Source organism: Oratosquilla oratoria, chromosome 36, assembly GCF_046742065.1.
Source record: "Oratosquilla oratoria isolate Oo_2021 chromosome 36, ASM4674206v1, whole genome shotgun sequence".
Lineage (NCBI taxonomy): Eukaryota > Metazoa > Arthropoda > Malacostraca > Stomatopoda > Squillidae > Oratosquilla > Oratosquilla oratoria.
In genome coordinates, this window is record NC_134812.1 from 40,940,777 (window position 1) to 40,959,631 (window position 18,855).

Below are 18,855 nucleotides of genomic sequence, written 5' to 3' on the forward strand. Positions count from 1 at the left end.
TTTTGTGGACTGCATGACTTCAAGCTATTTACGTGAACCAAGAATAACCTAGGATCATAGTACCATATGTGTATTCCATATGTGGCCTCCTACCCCTAGAACATAAACACTTAACCACTTCAGTACGACTCAAATTCTCGCACGCAGCATCAGCTACCATACGATGAATCACACTACTTGCATTATAAAATATAAAGTCACTGCTGTATTACTCATTCTCTTTTACTCTGAGTAATAATAAACACAGAAAATGTACTCAAACCAGTTCACAGAATTGGGGGATAACTCATGTACAACTACAAAAATATATATAATCAAGATGCCAATGCTGGCATTCTCGTGTACCGACTTGCACCTCGTGACACCTAAGTGGGCGTTATTATACCAGTGGTTAACCCATACATTGCAGGGTGAATATTGTATAATACTCCCCAGCGTTGGAGCTTTTTCTTTCTTAACTCAAAATTATGTAAAACCAACAAATCTTGCTTATTTTGATTCTACTTAGCCCAGAAGTGAAGCTGGGTCGATTTTGTCGAAACATGTGTGCGAAAGTTTGGTAGAAAATCAGTGTACTCTCTTTTGCTCCTCACACGGGTTGAATGAGGTATTTTTTGGGGAAATTTTGTTAGAATTTCAGAGTGAAGGAATTTGACATTTATGATTTTCAAGTCGATGTACAGTCGCCCATAATAGTCTGACACGGAAAATGTATTTTTAAATAGTGTTTGTGGATTTTTTGGCAAATATTTATCACTGTGATGAATTGATTTTTTATTATTTCATGGGGAATAGGTGATTGTGGCGTTTCTTATTGTTTTGCTAAATATTTTAGTAAGTATCCATCACACCATTATTGCCTGGCCACATTTTGTATTATACATTTGTTACAAAAATTGGCAGTGCAAAATTGCCAGTTCTGTGTATCTGAATATGTACTAAATAGCACCGGCCTAACTGTTGAAGTACAAATTCACCTCCTCATACTTCATTTTGTATATTAGAATCGCCAAAATTACATCCTAAAAGCCGATTGTATACCCCAAGTTATCCCCGAAAAAGTGCTGCCAGGGTTGCCAGTTTTGTCAATAAATAAATTTTGGGTACCTTTTAAAGCCAATGGACAGGGCTACTTGGTCATTACCACAGATTTGACCCTCGACATAATGCCTATTTTTGGTGAATTTTTTAAATTGTGGCACACGATGTATGCCGCTGACGCTCAATCCATAAAACAATTGCGGCATGTGACGTATGTCGCTGACGCTGTAGGGGTTAAAAGTAAGGAAGAGTACTGGAAAAATGGTGAGCAAATGAAATTATGTTGCTTAAAGGTTCATTTTGCATACTGATAAATTTATATTAATTGCAGTACCACATGCCTCTGGATCTGTTGGATCGAGAACACTTCACACAGTGGATGGAGGCAGTGAGGCAAATTGGAGACCGGCCAGTACCTGAACAAACCCTACAGGTGGATGAAGATGAGAGACCAGCATTACCATGGTGGAAGGTTAAGAAATGGGCTTTACATATATTAGCAAGAATATTTGAAAGGTAATATATTTGAAGGTTGAGATTTTAGTTGTTGTATGTGTGTGCATATCCTTTGTTTATGCAATAATAGCATTGGGTGGTGCACACAAAAATGAACAGTTGAACAGATATGATACTTGTGTTCATCTGTAACTGTACAAAACATACATATATAACTATACAAAGCACCATTGAAATTGTAAAATAAGCTTAAAAATTCCAAACTGTATGACACCAAATTCCCCTAGACATCAACCCAATGAGGAAGTCTCTCCCAAGACGAGTAAGAACCACCTTCTAACCAAACGAACACTAAAATAGGGTTGCAGATTTGAATTACCCCCAAATACAACCACTATATAGAACACCTCAGCTTATCCCACTTGTATTCATCCATTGATATTTCTGGGAGAGAACATTGGAATGTCTGTTATGTATTAGTCTGGGACCGTTATGTGTAGTAGGAAAGGAATGATTGCCAGTTGTTAGCTCTCCTTATGTGAAGAGTTGGAGGAATTACAGTCGAAGTTGGTACAGCAAATTCTTGGTCCAGTCTAGATAATTTTGACAGATTTTTGGATGGGCAGATGAGAGAGAGGTCTCCTTGGTAGGACCATCACTTGCAGGTACTCATGTTAGACCCAGATTTTCAGAAAGGTGTAACAATACTATTGATCATATAGCCATTTCAAGAAATACTGTTCCAATTGTCAGTGGTGTATTGACCAGTTCCATGTCTATAACCAAATTTGAGATTGTCCAAAATATTGGGTGGAGCAAAATACTGGGTGTGTTTTATTACTCACACAATGCTCGCGACTTCAAAGTTCTGTTGCATGCCAGATACTTTTGTTGTTGGGTTTTAGTGATGGAATCTCGTAATCTTTTAATTAAAATTTATTTTTTTCTTCAGATACGGCTGTCCCAAAACTGTGTCCAAAGAGTACAAGCCATTTGCGGAATGGTATGTAAAAACTTTCTCGGAAGGAGTCCTTCAAGTTTTGCTCAAGATATTAGATCAATTTAGAAGCAAGGTTTACGTATCTCCAAGAGTCTTGCAACAGACCCTTCACTATCTTGAACAAGGGTGAGTACATTGTAATCAAGGGGTGGTGAATGGGAGTGGAGTACATAGGGATGAAATGAGTGCGAGTGGATTTGTGCCTTTGACTTTGGCTATCTCCTTTGTAAGGGGGGGGGGGAAACCCTTGGTATATGTATGTATGTATATATGTTTACCTGTGCCTTGACTGGGATAACCCTTCACCCATGAGGAGATGAGAAGAGAGGGTGAGGAGGTGAGAGGGAAACAAATAAATGGTGGGTGGGAGTGTGTGTGTTCCCTGGCTGGCTACCTCCCTTATAAGGGGAAAATGCCCTTGTTATATAAATGCACTGGGGTCATGCAGTTCAGTGGCCCATGTTTCGGCAACTTACGAATTCAACCCCATCAAATTCCTACCCCTAAACCTTAACTCAACACCTAAACTCGCAAATTTGACATTCAAATTGCATGAAAAAGCTCAAATTTCTTTGTATAGATGTAGATTATGTGTATTTCAGCACAATGATAATCTCCCTAACTTTGGCAACTTCTGAGACCCTAGTGATTTAGTTATTTATATACCAAAGCACTTTTTAACCCTTATAAAGAATTTGGCTAGCCAAGACAAGTTGTATCTACATTTTAATGAGAGGGAATATTTAGCAGTAAATTGACATAAAAGTACATTAGTATTCCAAAGGCTTTTCCCCCCCTCCCATACAAGGGAGGTAGCCAGAAAACAAAGGCTTAAAATCCAGTGCCACCCATCCCATTCCCACATACTCTACTCCCATTCACCCCCCTCCTTCCCTCCCTCTTATCTTGGCTTTGGCTGACTGGGTACCTCCCATATAAGGGTTTGTAGGTGAGAGGGATGGGGCTAGGGTGGACATATACTTAAGACATGGCTACCCCCTTATAAGATGGAAGGACCTTTTGGTAAATGTATGTACATATATACAATGGCCACCTCCCATATAAAGTGGAAAGGGCCTTTTTGTATATGTATTTGAACTATTTTTTAATGGCTTGTTTCCTTTCCTGACAGAGTTAGTCAAGCTATTGTGTGGAAACTACTGAAGCCACACATGTTGGCCATTATCCAAGACGTCCTCTTTCCCCTCATGTGTTACTCCGACGCAGATCAGGAACTCTGGAACACGGATCCATACGAATATGTTAGGGTTAAATTTGGTAAGTTTTGATTGCACAGTGGAAAGCCTAAAAGTGCTTATGGGTTCAGAACATTTCATACTTTCACACCTTGTACATGGTGTGTGTCACGGTAGGAGACGTTTTGTTAACTACGTGATTTCAGAGTTGGATTCTGGACCCAGAACAATCTCAGGATCATAGTACCACTTGAGTAGTATTCACTCCTGTGGCCTCCTACCCCTGGAACAGTACACATAACCCCCAACTTTCATGGGTTTAACATTTCTTCTAATGATGATGATGGAGGAGGAGGAAGAGGAATAGGGTTAGTAGGGGTTGTGTTTAATGACTTAGGTTGTTGTTGTTGTCATTCCCTAGACTGTCTGTCCGAGCAGTCCCGTCTCTCCAAGGAATGCCACAGCCGAAACTGGGTTTTCCCACAAATCCTTTATAGAGTGTATGTTGTGCTGTTTGCGTGCATGATTGTGTATAATGCAGTCTTCCATTGTGTGTTGTATGGTATGGAGTGAAGTGTTGTTTAGAGGGGTTGGAATTTATTTAGGTGCCTTCCAATGGGTTGGGTGGGCTGTGAAATAATTCTCATCAAACCCACATGAATGTCGGGCTAAGTGTATCACAATTTCCAGCAGATGTTGGTCAGCACCTGTGCTGTGTAATCGGTTTACTTCAGTAATTTCAGTTAAATTGTAGTCATGGTTAATGAATGCAAACTCATTATGTTGTTCTGTCAAAATGTCTTAATTGTCACTGTTGTAGCTTAAAGGGAATAGATGGGCTACCTTCCCTGTGATAGGAAGAAACCTTTTCGTATGTAGATAGATACAATAGTCTTTTCAAGCATTTTGTATTAACCTATCTCCCACAGTTTAGGCATGATTTGACTATTACCCCTAAAAGGGGATAAGCCATTAATCCATTGGTGTGCTCATAGCTCGTTATTTTTTGCCGTCCATCTTCAGATATCTATGAGGATTTAGTGTCACCAGTAACAGCAGCTCAAGGTCTTCTCCTGTCGGTGGTGAAAAAGAGGAAAGAAATGTTGCAGAAGACGATGACCTTCCTAATGCAAGTTCTAACCACACCGAATGTAGATCCTCGGCATAAGGATGGTGTCATGCACATGGTGAGTTTATGTTGAAATTAATGATTATCTAAGGCAGCGTTTCTTAACCTTTTTCGACCTCGGCACCCCATTTGGTCAGGCCTAAACAGTCCAGCACCTCCTACCATTGGCTAACACCTGGTTACTATAAAGATAAAGTAAAGACATATGTGACCTTCCCCAGCATCCCCTGAAATTGATTTCAGCACCCCAGGTTAAGAAACGCTGGTCTAAGGAGACTGTTAAGGTGGGTAGGGCACTTCGAGATAATGAATAAGGAATAATGAGTGAAGAGTATCGAAAAAACTATGAAAGATTGGAAGAATGGAACTAAATATTGGCCTTAAACCTGACATTTCTCAAGTGTTACAAGAATAAGAAGAAAACCATATAACAAACTAATTTAGAAAAAAAAAAAGAATCTTGATCATCATCAATTAATACAGCAAAGGTTCTTTATTGTAACATAAGGAGATTGTGCAAGTCAAAACAACACACCCACATATCATACTTTAAAACTGTTTTAGCATTCCTCTCCCTCAGCACTAAGGGATGCTAAAGGAGTTTTAATATATAGTGTGCGGATGCTTGACTGACCCTCAACCCCAATAAGGGGGAAAGTTCTAGGGATGGACACGTTAAAGGGAAGCTGGATGCAAGAGGGACTGTAGAGTAGGGTAGAGAGAGTGCAAAAGATAGGAATAAAGGATGAAAAATTACAAGTTATGGTAATTGTGGCTCAATAAATACAAGAATGTCCGAGAACTTGGTTGAGTTCTCAGACAATAGGTCTGAAGTTGTAATGAATTCTTGATGGCTTTGTGAGAACTGTAAAAATCCTATGCCGAGGTTTCTTGAGAGAAGCGGCTGGTACCAGTGCTGAAGGTGATCTGACGTTCAGTTGACGAAACGCAGTCTTGTTAGGCAGGGACTCTTACGAGTTCATAAGGCTTCGAAGCCACTGGACAACTTATACTTTAAGCAAATTCTCAAAGTTCCCGATTTATTAACCAAAATTACATCATAGGTTTAATAAATAAAGAGGGAGGGGAGTTTAATAGTATCTTAATTAAAGTTACGATAGTGTGGTTCAGAGTTTCAGGAAAGGTTCCTGAATCGAAATTAAACAAGCCTTGCGGGAAATCGCCGTAACTTAAGGTAAACAATGCAATTCCCTAACAATAATTACCACAAAGTAGATGCAAGTGGATGAAAGCATGATGGTACCCAAAGAAATGGTCTATTTTGTAAATTGCATTAACTGGATAAAAACAGTTGCCTAATGTTGAATTAGTCGAGGCAAACCAGTTCAGACTGTAGAACCCTGTTGGTGAGACTGTCTTCTTGCATTGCATTTGAGGCACTGTCCTGCTGCATCACTGATGTGAGCATTGTGGTTGGAGACAGGGATGAGCCTTCATTGACAAGGATCCTAAAATGGAAGGGACAATAAATGGGTTTTAGGATCACAGTGGAATAGGCAGAATATGAGTGTGTGACACCTTCCCCCTTGAAGGGGGGAGAGTACTTTTTTGCTGTATGTGTATATATTAAGGGGGAAGAGGCCTGTTTGTATATAGATTCATACACAATATACTGAATTTCACATCCCAGATACAACCCTACATTTGTCATCCATTCAGTTGTTTCCAACCCTTGCACTTGAAGTTAGGCTTGCCTGTTATTTTTATTTGTATTTTCTTTTGTTATCAGATTGGGACGATGGGTGGATTGCTATTGAAAAAGAAGATTTACAAGGACCAGATGGAGACGATGATTGCACAGTATATCTTCCCAGAATTCCAGAGTCCACATGGTTTCATGAGAGCTCGGGTAAGAAGAATGAACGAGTTAACTGTATTCAAAACTATGTTAACATACCTGCACACGAGCTTGCGTATGTGTTTACACATTCCAAGGAATTTAATTTTTTTTTATTTTTTATGTTCCCAGGCTTGCTGGATCCTGCAGAACTTTGATGAAATCAAATTTATACAAGAACAGAACATAGTAACAGCAATGACGGGCATTCAACATGCGCTTATGCATGATCATGAACTCCCTGTCAAAGTCGAGGCAGCCATGGCACTCTCGGCTTTCCTGGCATCACAGGTTAAGGCAGAAAAGATTGTTGAACCAAATGTAAGTGACTTCTTCTGTATTCAGGCAGCTTCATGTGCATAAATTTATGTATTTCACAAACTAAAATTTGGAGAGAGAAAAGAAGCAAGACTTTATTAATTTCTAACACAATATAATGGAAATTTCAGATTCGACCTATTGTACAAGAATTGTTAAAGGTTATCAAAGAAACTGAGAATGATGACCTCACTAATGTTATGTGTAAGATCGTCACTACATATACAGAACAGCTTATGCCGATTGCTGTTGACATGTGCACCCAATTAGCAGCCACATTCAGACAGGTATGTGTTCATCTGTGCTTTTCCATACTTAGTACATACATACCAGTACATAACTGCTGATGAATTTGAAAAATCATGTTTATTTTTTATCACTAGTTTGACTAAGGTAAGACATTGTGGATAGAATATAGGGTGTTAGTTGTAGAATGTGCCTCTTGCATGCAGAAATGTTGGGGATTGCCTTGAGAATTGTTTGACAAAAAGTAGTGGAGACCAGGGACTTGTAACAGGCAACAAATAATTGACTAATGGAGACCAAAGTAATACAGTTCCTAAAATGTCAAGTAATTGGTATTTGCAGGTGGTAGAGTCTGAGGACGGAGCAGATGAGAAGGCCATAACTGCAATGGGACTGCTGAGTACAATTGAGACGCTCATCAATTGCATGGAGGAGAATCCAGAGATTATGGCGCAGATTGAACCCATCACACTTCAAGTGGTGGGGCTTATTCTTAGCAAAAGTGTATTGGGTGAGTTGATAGTTGTACTGTGGCTAGCCACATCACATATAAAGGGGGAAAGGGCCTATGTATGTAATTTGAGTATTTGTTATTTTTGTTACTATAGTTCTTCAAATATTAAACAAAAAATTTTTACTTTCAGAGTTCTATGAAGAAGCGCTGGCACTAATTTACAGTTTAACTAGCACTAGAGTGTCTGTTGACATGTGGAAATGTTTAGAAATGATGTATCAAGTATTTAAGAAGGATGGCTTCGATTATTTCACCGAGATGATGCCAGCACTCCACAATTACATTTGTGTAGATACAGAAGCCTTCCTGTCCAATGAAGGTCATGTGGCAGCAGTATTCGACATGTGCAAGACTATCTTGACAGCAGATGTGGCTGAAGATGATGAGTGCCATGCTGCCAAGTTGCTGGAAGTGCTGGTGTTACAATGCCGAGGGCGAATCAATCAGTGTTTAGGTTCTATTATTCAGGTGGTCGTGGAGAGATTGACAAGAGAAGTAAAAACGACGGAGTTGAGAACAATGTTACTACAGGTGGGTTTTTGTCTTGTGATACTTCTGTGGATGGGTTTTTAAATAGTTGTAAGATGAGCAAGGAAGGGAGAAGGCAGGAGATGGGGGTGAGTGGAGAAAGGCTGTGTATAGATGATACTGTGATGCAAAGAAGGGAGGAGGAAGAGGATGGGGGGGAGTAGGGAGTGGTTATGTGTGAATGACTTTTTGATGCAGCCTGAAGGGATTTCTTTCTGTCTTCCTTTTTCTGCATGAGGGGACAGAAAGCAGTGGTCAATGATTAAGTGAAGTGGCCTTGCTGTGGATGTACTGTGCATTGCTGCATTGCTTCTGACCCAGGGCAGTGAGTAGGATGTAAGGATGACCAGTCATCCATGAGGAGTTAAGATGAGGGAAAGGGTGGTGAATGAAAGTGGAATGGGTGGGAGAGGGCACATGACTTTGACTTAGCTACCTCCCTTGTAAGTTGGGGGAATGGTGAAAGCCCATGGTATGTGTATAGATAGCAAGATGAGGGGAGAGGATCAATGGTAGCAAAGTTAAAGTTAGAGAAATTATTTTATATAAACTAGGTAGGAGAAAGTGGCCATCCTTAAGGTTTCTTGTAGGTCTTATCTTTTAAGAAATTTTGGACTGTCTTGAATTAGTGTGGGCCTGTTATTTGGTCACTGGCCAGGAGGAGAAAGAGAAAGAAAGCCTTTACTTGATGTGAGCTTCATGTGGAAAATCATGGTCATCAAATTAGAGTATTAGGATGGTTTGGAAACATGGAAAGAATGAGTGAAGAAAGACTAGTAAAAATGTATGGAAGGTAGATGTGGAGGGAATGAACAGGAGGGGACGTCCTAGGATGAGATGGATGGATGGGGTGAAGGGGGCTTTGGGGAAGAGGGGAATGTCTGTTGAGGAAGGACGGGAGAGGACAGAAGACAGGGGTGAATGGAGAATGGTTGTCTATGGATGATGTTGTGATGCAAGAGGTGGAATGGGTGGGGGGGTGAGGTAGTATGTGTGAGCAAAATTTGACGCAGCCCGAAGGGATTTCTCCCTGTCTTCTCCTTTTATGCATGGGGGGTTACCGATTTAATGAAGCGGCCTTGCTGTGGATGTGCTGTGCCTTGCGACCCAGGGCAGTAGACAAGGTGCAGGAATGACCCGTCATCCAGGAGGTGCTAAGATGGAAGGGAGGGTGGAGTGGAGTGTATTTAGGGATGGAATGGGTGGGAATGATTTTATGCCTTTTTCTTTTTGGCTACCTCCCTTGTAAGGGGGAAAAAGCCTTGGTATATGTATGTATTCACATATCTATAGAATAGTTTGGGTTGCTCTTTGCATTTTTCTGCAATGTCTTTTTCATAGTTCCTTGTTTCCTCTCTTCACACTTTTACATACTCATTTTTATAGTTTACATATATTTGCCATTTTCCAGTTTTTTTTTTATTTTTTCTCCATCTTTTCCAAGTTTTGTCCCTTCTATCTTTTGCGTCACTGCATCTTGTTTTGAACCTGCATCTAATTTACACTTGTTTGTCTTGGTATGTTCCTATTCACTCCATTATAGTTATCCATTAAGATCTCCCATTTCTCTTCCACTTTTTTTTCTTCTATGTAGAGTTTTTCCCAATTTGCATTTTGAAAGAATCTTTAGTTTTCCAAAGTCCATTTTGTTGTACATCAACCATCCTTTCCTATACTTTTCATTTCTCTCCATATATATTTCTTCTTTTAGTTCAGTCTCTTATAAGTATATGGTCATTCTTTCCAAGTGGTGTCTTGTATTCAATTTATCCACAATTTCAGGTTCTGTTGTGAATATTAAATCCAGTCTTGCACAGTTCTTCATTACTTCTGTATCTGGTATTTTCATTGACCCATTGTGCCATTGTATATTCCATGGTCATGTCCAGTCATACATTACCCCACAGGTCCTCTCTGCCTTTCACTGTCATCTCCCAACAAATTTCTTTGTAGTTAGTCCCCTATATTACCAGGTTACCTCCGTCCATTAGTATCTCGTTCAATGAATGCCTTGTATCTTCTAGCATTTTCATGTGCTTGTTCTCATTCCAAGAACTTGTTTTTGGGGCCACATAAATCATTACAAGCTTCCTACTTTTCATGTCCTTGTCTTTGACTTTTATCATGATCAGTGTATTTACCTAGTTGTATTTTGTGGGAAGGGGAGGTACACTTGTGGTGTCCTGCCTTTGTATCTCGCAGTGTCTAGTTTGCTTTTAAACTCATGAATGATTTTTGTGCACACTATTTCCTTGTCCAGTTTGTTCCAAGTGTCTACCACTCTATGTGGAATTTTTTTTTTCTTCATATCTCTTCTGTAGCTATGTTTTTTTTATTTTCTTTCCATGTCCTCTTGTGCATCTCCTGTCCCAGTTTAACAAGTCCTCTCTATCAAGTATTTCTGTGCCTTTCATGATTCTGTAGATGGTCAGTAGGTCATAGGGGTACCATATTAAAAGTACAGTGAGCTTGGTACATGCCAGACCAGAGGAATTAGTGATGGGATGCCTTGTGTGTGTGTGTGTGTGTGTACATGTATGTGTACGTGTGTGTGCCTTCACTTGCTACCTCCCTTATATGTTCATTAACTTTTTTTTTTTTTCCTTTGAAATATGTTAAGGTAAGAAAAAAATTATACCCATGTAACCTAGGTATTAATTTCGAAAATTTATTTTCTGGTTCCAGGTTGTTATTGCTGGTCTTTATACAGCCCCTGATTTATTACTTCAAGTTTTAGAATCTGCAACTCTTCCAAATACCAACACACCTCTCTTAGCGCACTTTATCAAACAGTGGATTCATGATACAGACTGCTTCCTTGGGTGAGTAGTGTGGAGTTGTTAATTTAGTTGAATAGCTTTGTTTGCATCAAATAAGCCTAATAGCTAACAAGTTTTCGAGCCTAATGAATCAGCAATGACTTGTGTCTTTCCTACTGAAGGGGTACCATATTAAATATATAGTGAGCTTGGTACATGCCAGATCAGAGGAATTAGTAATGGGATGCCTTGATATGGAAGAGAATAAGTGGAATGGATGTTATCCTTGTACATACCAAGGATTACCACAGAAAATTTGAAAAACTGACCGGCCATCAGCCGTACTAAAACCTATACCCTTCAATATAGAAGGCATTAACAAATTTGGCCAATTCGTGGCGATTTAATAAAACAAGAATTGTATCTTGGGGTGAGAGAGTTCCCTGTTCATGAAGATGTTTTAGTTAGAATTCAGGTTTTCGTAGGAATTAACTTGATTAGTAAAGGAATGAGGAAAGTGTGTCCTTAGGGTTAAAGCTAATGCTACTGTGTGCATTGATAAAGGGGAGAGTGTGGGGAATAATGAATATTTTACAAAAATGGTATGCTTAGTCACAAGTGTGTGCATCTTATCATCACATTCTCTAGCTTAAATAAAGATTGATGTTTTGTAAACAAAATTTACTGATGTAACGGGATGGGTGTAACGGTATCGTTACATGATCTCCACCGAGGGTTACTTGCACACACAAGATGTAACGGGGTCGTTACCTCATCTCCAGAAAGGGGTTACTTGCACACACAAGATGTAACGGGGTCGTTACATCATCTCCAGAAAGGGGTTACTTGGTATACACCTTTTAAGTTTTGTTCTTTATTCGTCACACTCTTTGAAACTTAGATACACAGTTCTACACAATCTTAACACTAGGGCACGTCACAAGAACCGACGCTCCTCCGGGTCTTGCCAGAGAGTTTTCCTCTCCGGAAGTGCCGAATGGACAAGTTCTTGAGTTGCCTTTAATCGTGATCTTAACAATAATCTCTTGTTAGTCTGTTGTCCCACATGGGTGGGGCAACTGCATTAATTACGTGTTGATGTCTACTACCATACATGTTAATTATATATCCAGGGGAGGACCGTCAGTATACGTAATATCGTATGTCAGTACTGGGTGGCTACTAGATTGATCGCGTGTGTTCGTGTGTGTGTGTGTAGTCGTTTGGTGCTTGGCAGTGCCGGTCACACGAGCACGAAGTGTTGAGTCGGCAAGTTTGAGAGGAGCGCTTAGCTCAGCGAGCTTTTGGCGCCTGGCCGTTGGGATAGTGTGGTGCAGGCGGTTGAGTGGGGGGTGAGTGGAGGTGAGTGGGTTATATGACTTATTGATATACTCACATGTATATGAGACGTATACACTGATAGGATTAGTTTGAGTATTACTGAGCAAAATTTATATATATATATATATATATATATATATATATATATATATATATATATATATATATATATATATAAACCCTTAGGTATAGATCTTTCAGTGTGCATGGATGTGGTACAGATGAGAGTAAAAGGAAGATAGGCAGAGTATTTTAGGGAGTTTCTAAATATGAGAGAGGATAGGGAGCGAAAGGTTGCAGTGGAAAGCGCTAAGAAAATGACTGATGGATAAGGAAAATGGGGTAGAAATAAGGTGAAAGCAGTTATTATAATGATGAGAGGAGGTAAGTTGCCTGGGTTGGATGGGTGTCATGTGGAGTGTCAAAAAAAAGGGAGGTACAGTGATGGACTGACTGGTGAAGTTGTTTCTGTTTGTCTAAAAGAAGGTAGAGTAGCAGAGGACTGAAGGAGTGCCTGTATAGTTCTGCTTTACAAGGAAAAAGGGGATAAGTGTGAGTATAGTAGTTTCAGAGGAATCATTTTGTTGAGTAGTTGGGAAGGCTTATTGGTGGGTTTTGATTGAGAGGATTAGGAAAGGAACAGAGGGAGTAATTGGTGAGGAACAGTGGACTTAGGACGGGTAGGGGTTGCATGGATCAGAATTTTGTAGTAAGGCAGATGTGTGAGAAAGCTTCAGGAAAAGGTAAAGATTTTTTGGGGGCCGTTATGGATTTGGAAAAGGCTTGACAGGGTGGACAGGAAGGCACTGGGAGGTATTGCAGATACATGGGATAGGAGGAAAGCTTTTAAGAGCAGTCAAGGTTTTTTATGAGAGTAGTAGAACCTGTGTTAGAATTAGAAATAGAGTAAGTGGTTTGAGGTAAAGGTAGAATTTTGCCAGGGATGTGTAATGTTGCCTTGGCTGTTCAATTTACATAGATGGAGTGGTGCAAGAAGTAAGTGCTAGAGTAATGGGCTGGGGATTGGAGATGGTTAAAGAAAATGGGGGATAGCCAGTTCTTTTTTGCTGACGACACTGCACTTGTATCAGGATCAGAGGAGGAATTAAGTAAGTTGGTGACTGAGTTTGGGAAGGTGTGTGAAAGAAGGAAGTTGAAGATAAATTTGGATAAAGGAAGGTGATGTACAAGGGGAGAGGATGGCAGCAAATTGGAAGGGAGAGAGACTGGGGGAAGTGGATAGCTTTAGATACTTGGGTCTGAATGTGACAGGAATGGGAGGAGTGGAGGTGGAGGTAGAATGTAGGTTGAGAGAAGCAAGTAAATGCCTTGGGGGATTAAAAAGTGTTATGAGAAATAGACATTTGGGAGAGATGCTAAGAGGAGAGTGTATGAAAGAGTGATTGTGCTGGCTGCACTGTACAGGGCAGAACCATGGAATATAAGAAAGGAAGAGCTTAAATGTGTTTGATATGAAATCCTGAGAAGTATGGTAGGGGTTACTAGGCTGGATAGAGTGAGAAACAAGATGAGGAGGAGAGCAGGGGTGGGAAGGGAGTTGGGGTTGATGAAAGAGCATTGGGATGGTTTGAGCACATGGAAAGAATGAGAGAAGAAAGATTAGTAAAAGAAGTATGGAAAGTAGAAGTGAAGGGAGTGAACATTAGGGGCCAACCAAGGATGAGATGGATGGGGTAGAAGGGCATTGGGAAAGAGGGAATGTCTGTTGAGAAATGAAGGGAGAAGACAAGATAGGGGTGAAAGGAGAAGGGTTGTGTATGGATGATGCTGTGATGCATGGAAGGGAGTGGGAGTATGTGTGAATGACATTTTGACATGGCCTGAAGGGATTTCTCCCCATCTTTTTTTCTGCATGAGGTGGTGGAGAGGGGGGTCACTGATTAGATGAAGCAGCCTTGCTGTGGATGTGCTTTGTTTTGCTACATTGCTAATGACCCGGGGCAGTGGGCGAGATGCAGGGATGACCTGTCACCCAGGAGGAGCCAAGAAGAGAGGGAGGAAGGGGTGGTGAATGGGAGTGGATTTATGCCTTTGACTTTGGCTACCTCCCTTGTAAGGGGGAAAACCATTGGTATATGTGTGTATATATATACATATATTAATTTTTTTATCATGCTTATTTCATGTGGTTTGATAGCATAAGCACTTAAACCTGGATACTGAAAAGAAATTCTGCTAGAGGTTTTTGTCACAAACATTGCTTGACACTTGTTTGTAATCACCAGATTTGACTTGGTTATTTTTAGTTGTCTTCATTTTAATAGCTGCATTTTACCAAGATAAATAGTTGAATATGAGATTTTTGAGCACCTAAATTGCTTCCAAATTGAGATTGTAATATTGGTATTGCAGGAATGAAATGGAAATAACTTATGCATGCACATTTCTTAATGGTTGTTCATCTGGCTTTTCAAATAACACCTGTTTGAAGACCTTCGTACGCAACCAAAAGCACTTGTTCATGCTCCCAGTGCCTGCTGTGATATTAATCATTGTTAGGCTATGGGGATTGACACAAAATAATGATATGTTGACTGAAGGTGCTGTCACATGTATGCAATGTTTCATACATATGTTTTGTTACCCAACTAGCGTCAACAGTGGTCCTGGTACCTTCTTGGACTGCTGTTGGTGTTCTAGCAGCATAGTTTGGGTTCTGTGTCACAGGTGGGTGGGAGGAAGTGGAGACCAGTTTAGTAGTTAACTTAACTGAGGTTAAAAATTGGAGGAAGATAATTGAAGCTTGTGCCCAGTCATAAGACCAATTGCCAGTCCCAGGGGCTCCACCTTTAAATAGAGATGAGGTTGTTAAAGGGCTTTGAAGGTAGATATTGGGGGAGATGATAACATTCTTTCAAGATGTCCTTATGGGGGCTCCCATCATTGAATGTCATCATTTTGTGTGTGTATATAACAAAGGTTCCATTCCACCATATGAGGGAGCTGACCAAATCAAAGCACACACCATTATTATACACAAATAGAAATCTTAATATAAACACTCCTCACATTTTGGAACCATAGTGATGAGGAGCTACCCAGCACCCAGTCACATTGTTTGGGTTGTAGACAGTGCAGTGTGGCTTAGGTCTGTCATGGTAGAGCCCAACAACTTAGGTTAGCTGGTTTATTCCCACTGGTGCATTGTATGGTTATCTCCCTCCTCATCCTCAAAAACAAATTTGCATGCACATGTTTGCCATAGTGACACCATTCATATATTGGACTTCCTGAAAAACTAAAAAACAAAATGTCTTAAGGGACTGTAGGGCGCGAAAACACGAAAAATTCTGGAAAATCAAGGAATTTTAGGTAAACATTTCAAAAGATTCTCTATGATGGTGGTAACACTTTAGCCAAATATTACAGCTCAATTCCGTTTCTTTTCTTATATATAAAATAAAATAGATAAATTTTTGGCAACCTCTGGCAACCCCATTGCATGAAAAAACATTCTGTATATTGAAATAAAGTCAAAATTTTGATACCCAGTTCTGTTTTGTTTACTATAATTAATATATATGGAGATATCTGGCAACTTGCCAACACTAATCGTCAATCACCACAAGGATCTCAGTATCTCTTCAAAGCTAAAGGAGAAAGGATGTCGCCCTGTCGCGTATCTGTTAGCCTACCAGTCATGCATGCGATCGTATTATCTTTTATTCTACCAACAGGTATTCAAAAGATTCTCTATGATGGCTGTAACACTTCGACCAAATATTACAGCTCAATTCCGTTTCTGTTCTTATATATAAAATGAAATAGATAAATTATTGGCGACATCTGGCAACCCCATTGCATGAAAAAACATTCTGTATATTGAAATTAAGTCAAATTTTCGATAGCCAGTTCAGTTTTGTTTAAAGTTTTAAACGGAAACGTAAAAAAATAGACAATGTCACGAGTGAGTACGCGGCCGGAGGATTTTAAATGCCGGTGCGCTCCTTTAAACTTTAAATGCCTCTCCTGAAAAGTTTATGTTTTTTATATTTAAATAGCCATAGCTCTGTTTCTTTTTGTCCGATTTCATTCATTCTTTCGAATTTGTAAAGAGAAAGAGTAATTCTTTAATTTGATCAGAAAAAAACAAAGGAAACTGTAACTTAATTTTTTTGTTTAATTTATCATAGCAGATTTTCACTGAAGTTTCTACTATTCAAAATAAAAAAATCATAAAAAAGAATAAAAGAGAGTAGGAAAAAATCTAACTCAATGAAGTTGTTTCCAAGACTCTAATCTTTCATTTCCTACATAGTAGGCTGATTACCTATGCCTGTGGATACTTCAATGATTACAGATACTATCATAAAAAAAATAAAGAAAAAAATTAACTACACGTAATATATACATGTTACGAAAACAATTTAGTATGCAATAATACTCTTTCCGATAGAGTAAGTATACATAAGTTCACCAAAGAAATTGAACAACTTTTATGACACGTTCACCTATAAGCACTTCCCACAGTCCCTTAACAGTGATACAATTACAGAATACCTAGGGTGTGATATATGGGGAGTGCTTGTGGATATCCGGAATGGTTAATTTACAATGTAAATAGTGTGTAATTGAAGTAAAAAGGAAGAAAACAATGACGAGCCGGAGAAACCCCAAGATGGCCATCTGTCGCATTGCAATATAAACATGTACCCAGAGCCATCTTCCGGTGCAAGGGTGAAACAGAATGTAAACATAGGTTTCAGATCACAGAGGCATGAAAATGTTTCTATTTGGTAATGGTGATGAGGGTCATTTCTCTGGATTTAGTGGGTATGAGAGAAAACTTAAGTAGAGTTATAGACATAGAGAGGGACAAGAGAGAGATGAATGAATCATGGAAGCAGGAAACTATCAATCTATGGAAGACGAATAAAGACCTAAACAAGGAAGTGAGTGACTTAAGAAAAAAAAACCAATGGAAATAAAAGAGTTGAGTGCACTAAAAAAAGAACTGGCCAAGTTAAATGTGAAAATGGGAAGTTGAAAATATTGAAAACTCAAATAATGAGACCATAAGGAAAAAGGTGGATGAATGAATAAAAGCAATGACCATGGAACCAGGAAAAACCATAAGAGATGATGATTTGCAACAGCTCAGGAATTATTAGAAAAAAGACAAGATAAGGTAATTTTCAAAGAAATACTTCAACAAATGTAGAAGGCTGAAGATGCTGTCATTAAGATAATTAAAGAAAAAGAAAATTAGTAAGAGATACAGTAGACAAAAAAAAAAAAATGTAGTAATATATGGTCTAAAGGAAAAATGTAACTCAAGTTGGTTCCTGAGAGATGAAGAGGACAAAGAATTGGCAAGAAATGTTCTAAAATTAGTACAAGAAATAGAAAAGGAAATAGAGGAAGTATATAGAATGGGTAAATATGCAGAAGGAAAAGGGGAAAAAATCTTCCACTAAAGATCAAATTAGTCATAAATGACAGTGGAAGAAATCCTAGCACAAATATGAAAATTAGCAAGAAACAAACACTATAGATATATATGGATAAAGAGACATTAATGTTGAGGGAAGAGAAAAAATTAAGATGTTAAGAAATGAAGCAAAAGAAAAACTAGATAAGAATGGAGACAGAGACAAAGCTGTTCAATTGAAGAGTGTTAGACATGAGACTGAAAAAATGGTGTATTCAAGAAAAAATGAAAGGTTCAGAGAATGAGATGAAGGGAGTAGAAAATTAAAATTAGCTCATACTAATATCAGAATTAAATTAACTAAATGATTACCTGTCAGAAGCAAAACCAGATGTAATGGGATTTATGGAGACAAAATTAAGGGGTCCACTAGTATCAAATGGTTGGACATGGCTTAGAAATAGGGAGAAACAAGGTGGAGGAATAGTGTTCCTGGTTAAGAAAAGATTAAATGTGACGAAAGTTACATACGAAGAGAACAGGGTAGAGATGATCTCGATATAAGTTGAAGATAGCGACATGAAAAGCAGAAAGTTTGCAGTGATTTATGTGCCCCTGAAAATGAGGTCTTGGAGAGAGAGTATTCCAAAATGTTTGAGGATATGAGAACTTTATTAAACAAGATGCTGAAAAATGGAAATAAAGCAGTACTCTGGGAGATTTTAATTGCAAAGAAATATGTTTGGAAGAGGTGACAGTGAAAGGTGGAGGGGATCAATGGGGGAAATGTATTACTTGACATGACAATGACACAATGGGTAAAAGAATGCTAGATTTAGAAATAATGAACTGTCAAGACTAGATACATTATTTATGTCAGAACCTAAAATAGTAGTCAAAATTGAATACAAGACACCAACCGTGAAGAGTGACCACATACTACTTGAGTTAGAACTAAAGGAGGAAATATATAAAAAGAGAACTGGGAAATACAGAAAAGGAAGACTGATGTATAGTAAAATGGTTTTTGAGAATCTTAGGAATTTTTTTCTTAAAGCGAGCTGGGAAAAGTTCTAC

The 18,855-nt window shown here is 39.0% G+C and overlaps 1 protein-coding gene across 2 annotated transcripts in view; it reads left to right on the plus strand.

Annotated features, from left to right (window-relative positions):
• msk (importin-7 msk) overlaps positions 1–18,855 on the plus strand; it is a 70,907-nt gene that overhangs the window by 23,183 nt on the left and 28,869 nt on the right. For both annotated transcript variants that reach the window (XM_076174651.1, XM_076174649.1), the window contains exons 5-14: positions 1,373–1,557; positions 2,450–2,623; positions 3,630–3,775; positions 4,717–4,880; positions 6,573–6,692; positions 6,813–7,001; positions 7,130–7,285; positions 7,587–7,755; positions 7,889–8,289; positions 10,972–11,108. In XM_076174651.1, coding sequence (XP_076030766.1) covers positions 1,373–1,557; positions 2,450–2,623; positions 3,630–3,775; positions 4,717–4,880; positions 6,573–6,692; positions 6,813–7,001; positions 7,130–7,285; positions 7,587–7,755; positions 7,889–8,289; positions 10,972–11,108 — 1,841 coding nt within the window. The remainder of the gene's footprint in view (positions 1–1,372; positions 1,558–2,449; positions 2,624–3,629; positions 3,776–4,716; positions 4,881–6,572; positions 6,693–6,812; positions 7,002–7,129; positions 7,286–7,586; positions 7,756–7,888; positions 8,290–10,971; positions 11,109–18,855) is intronic.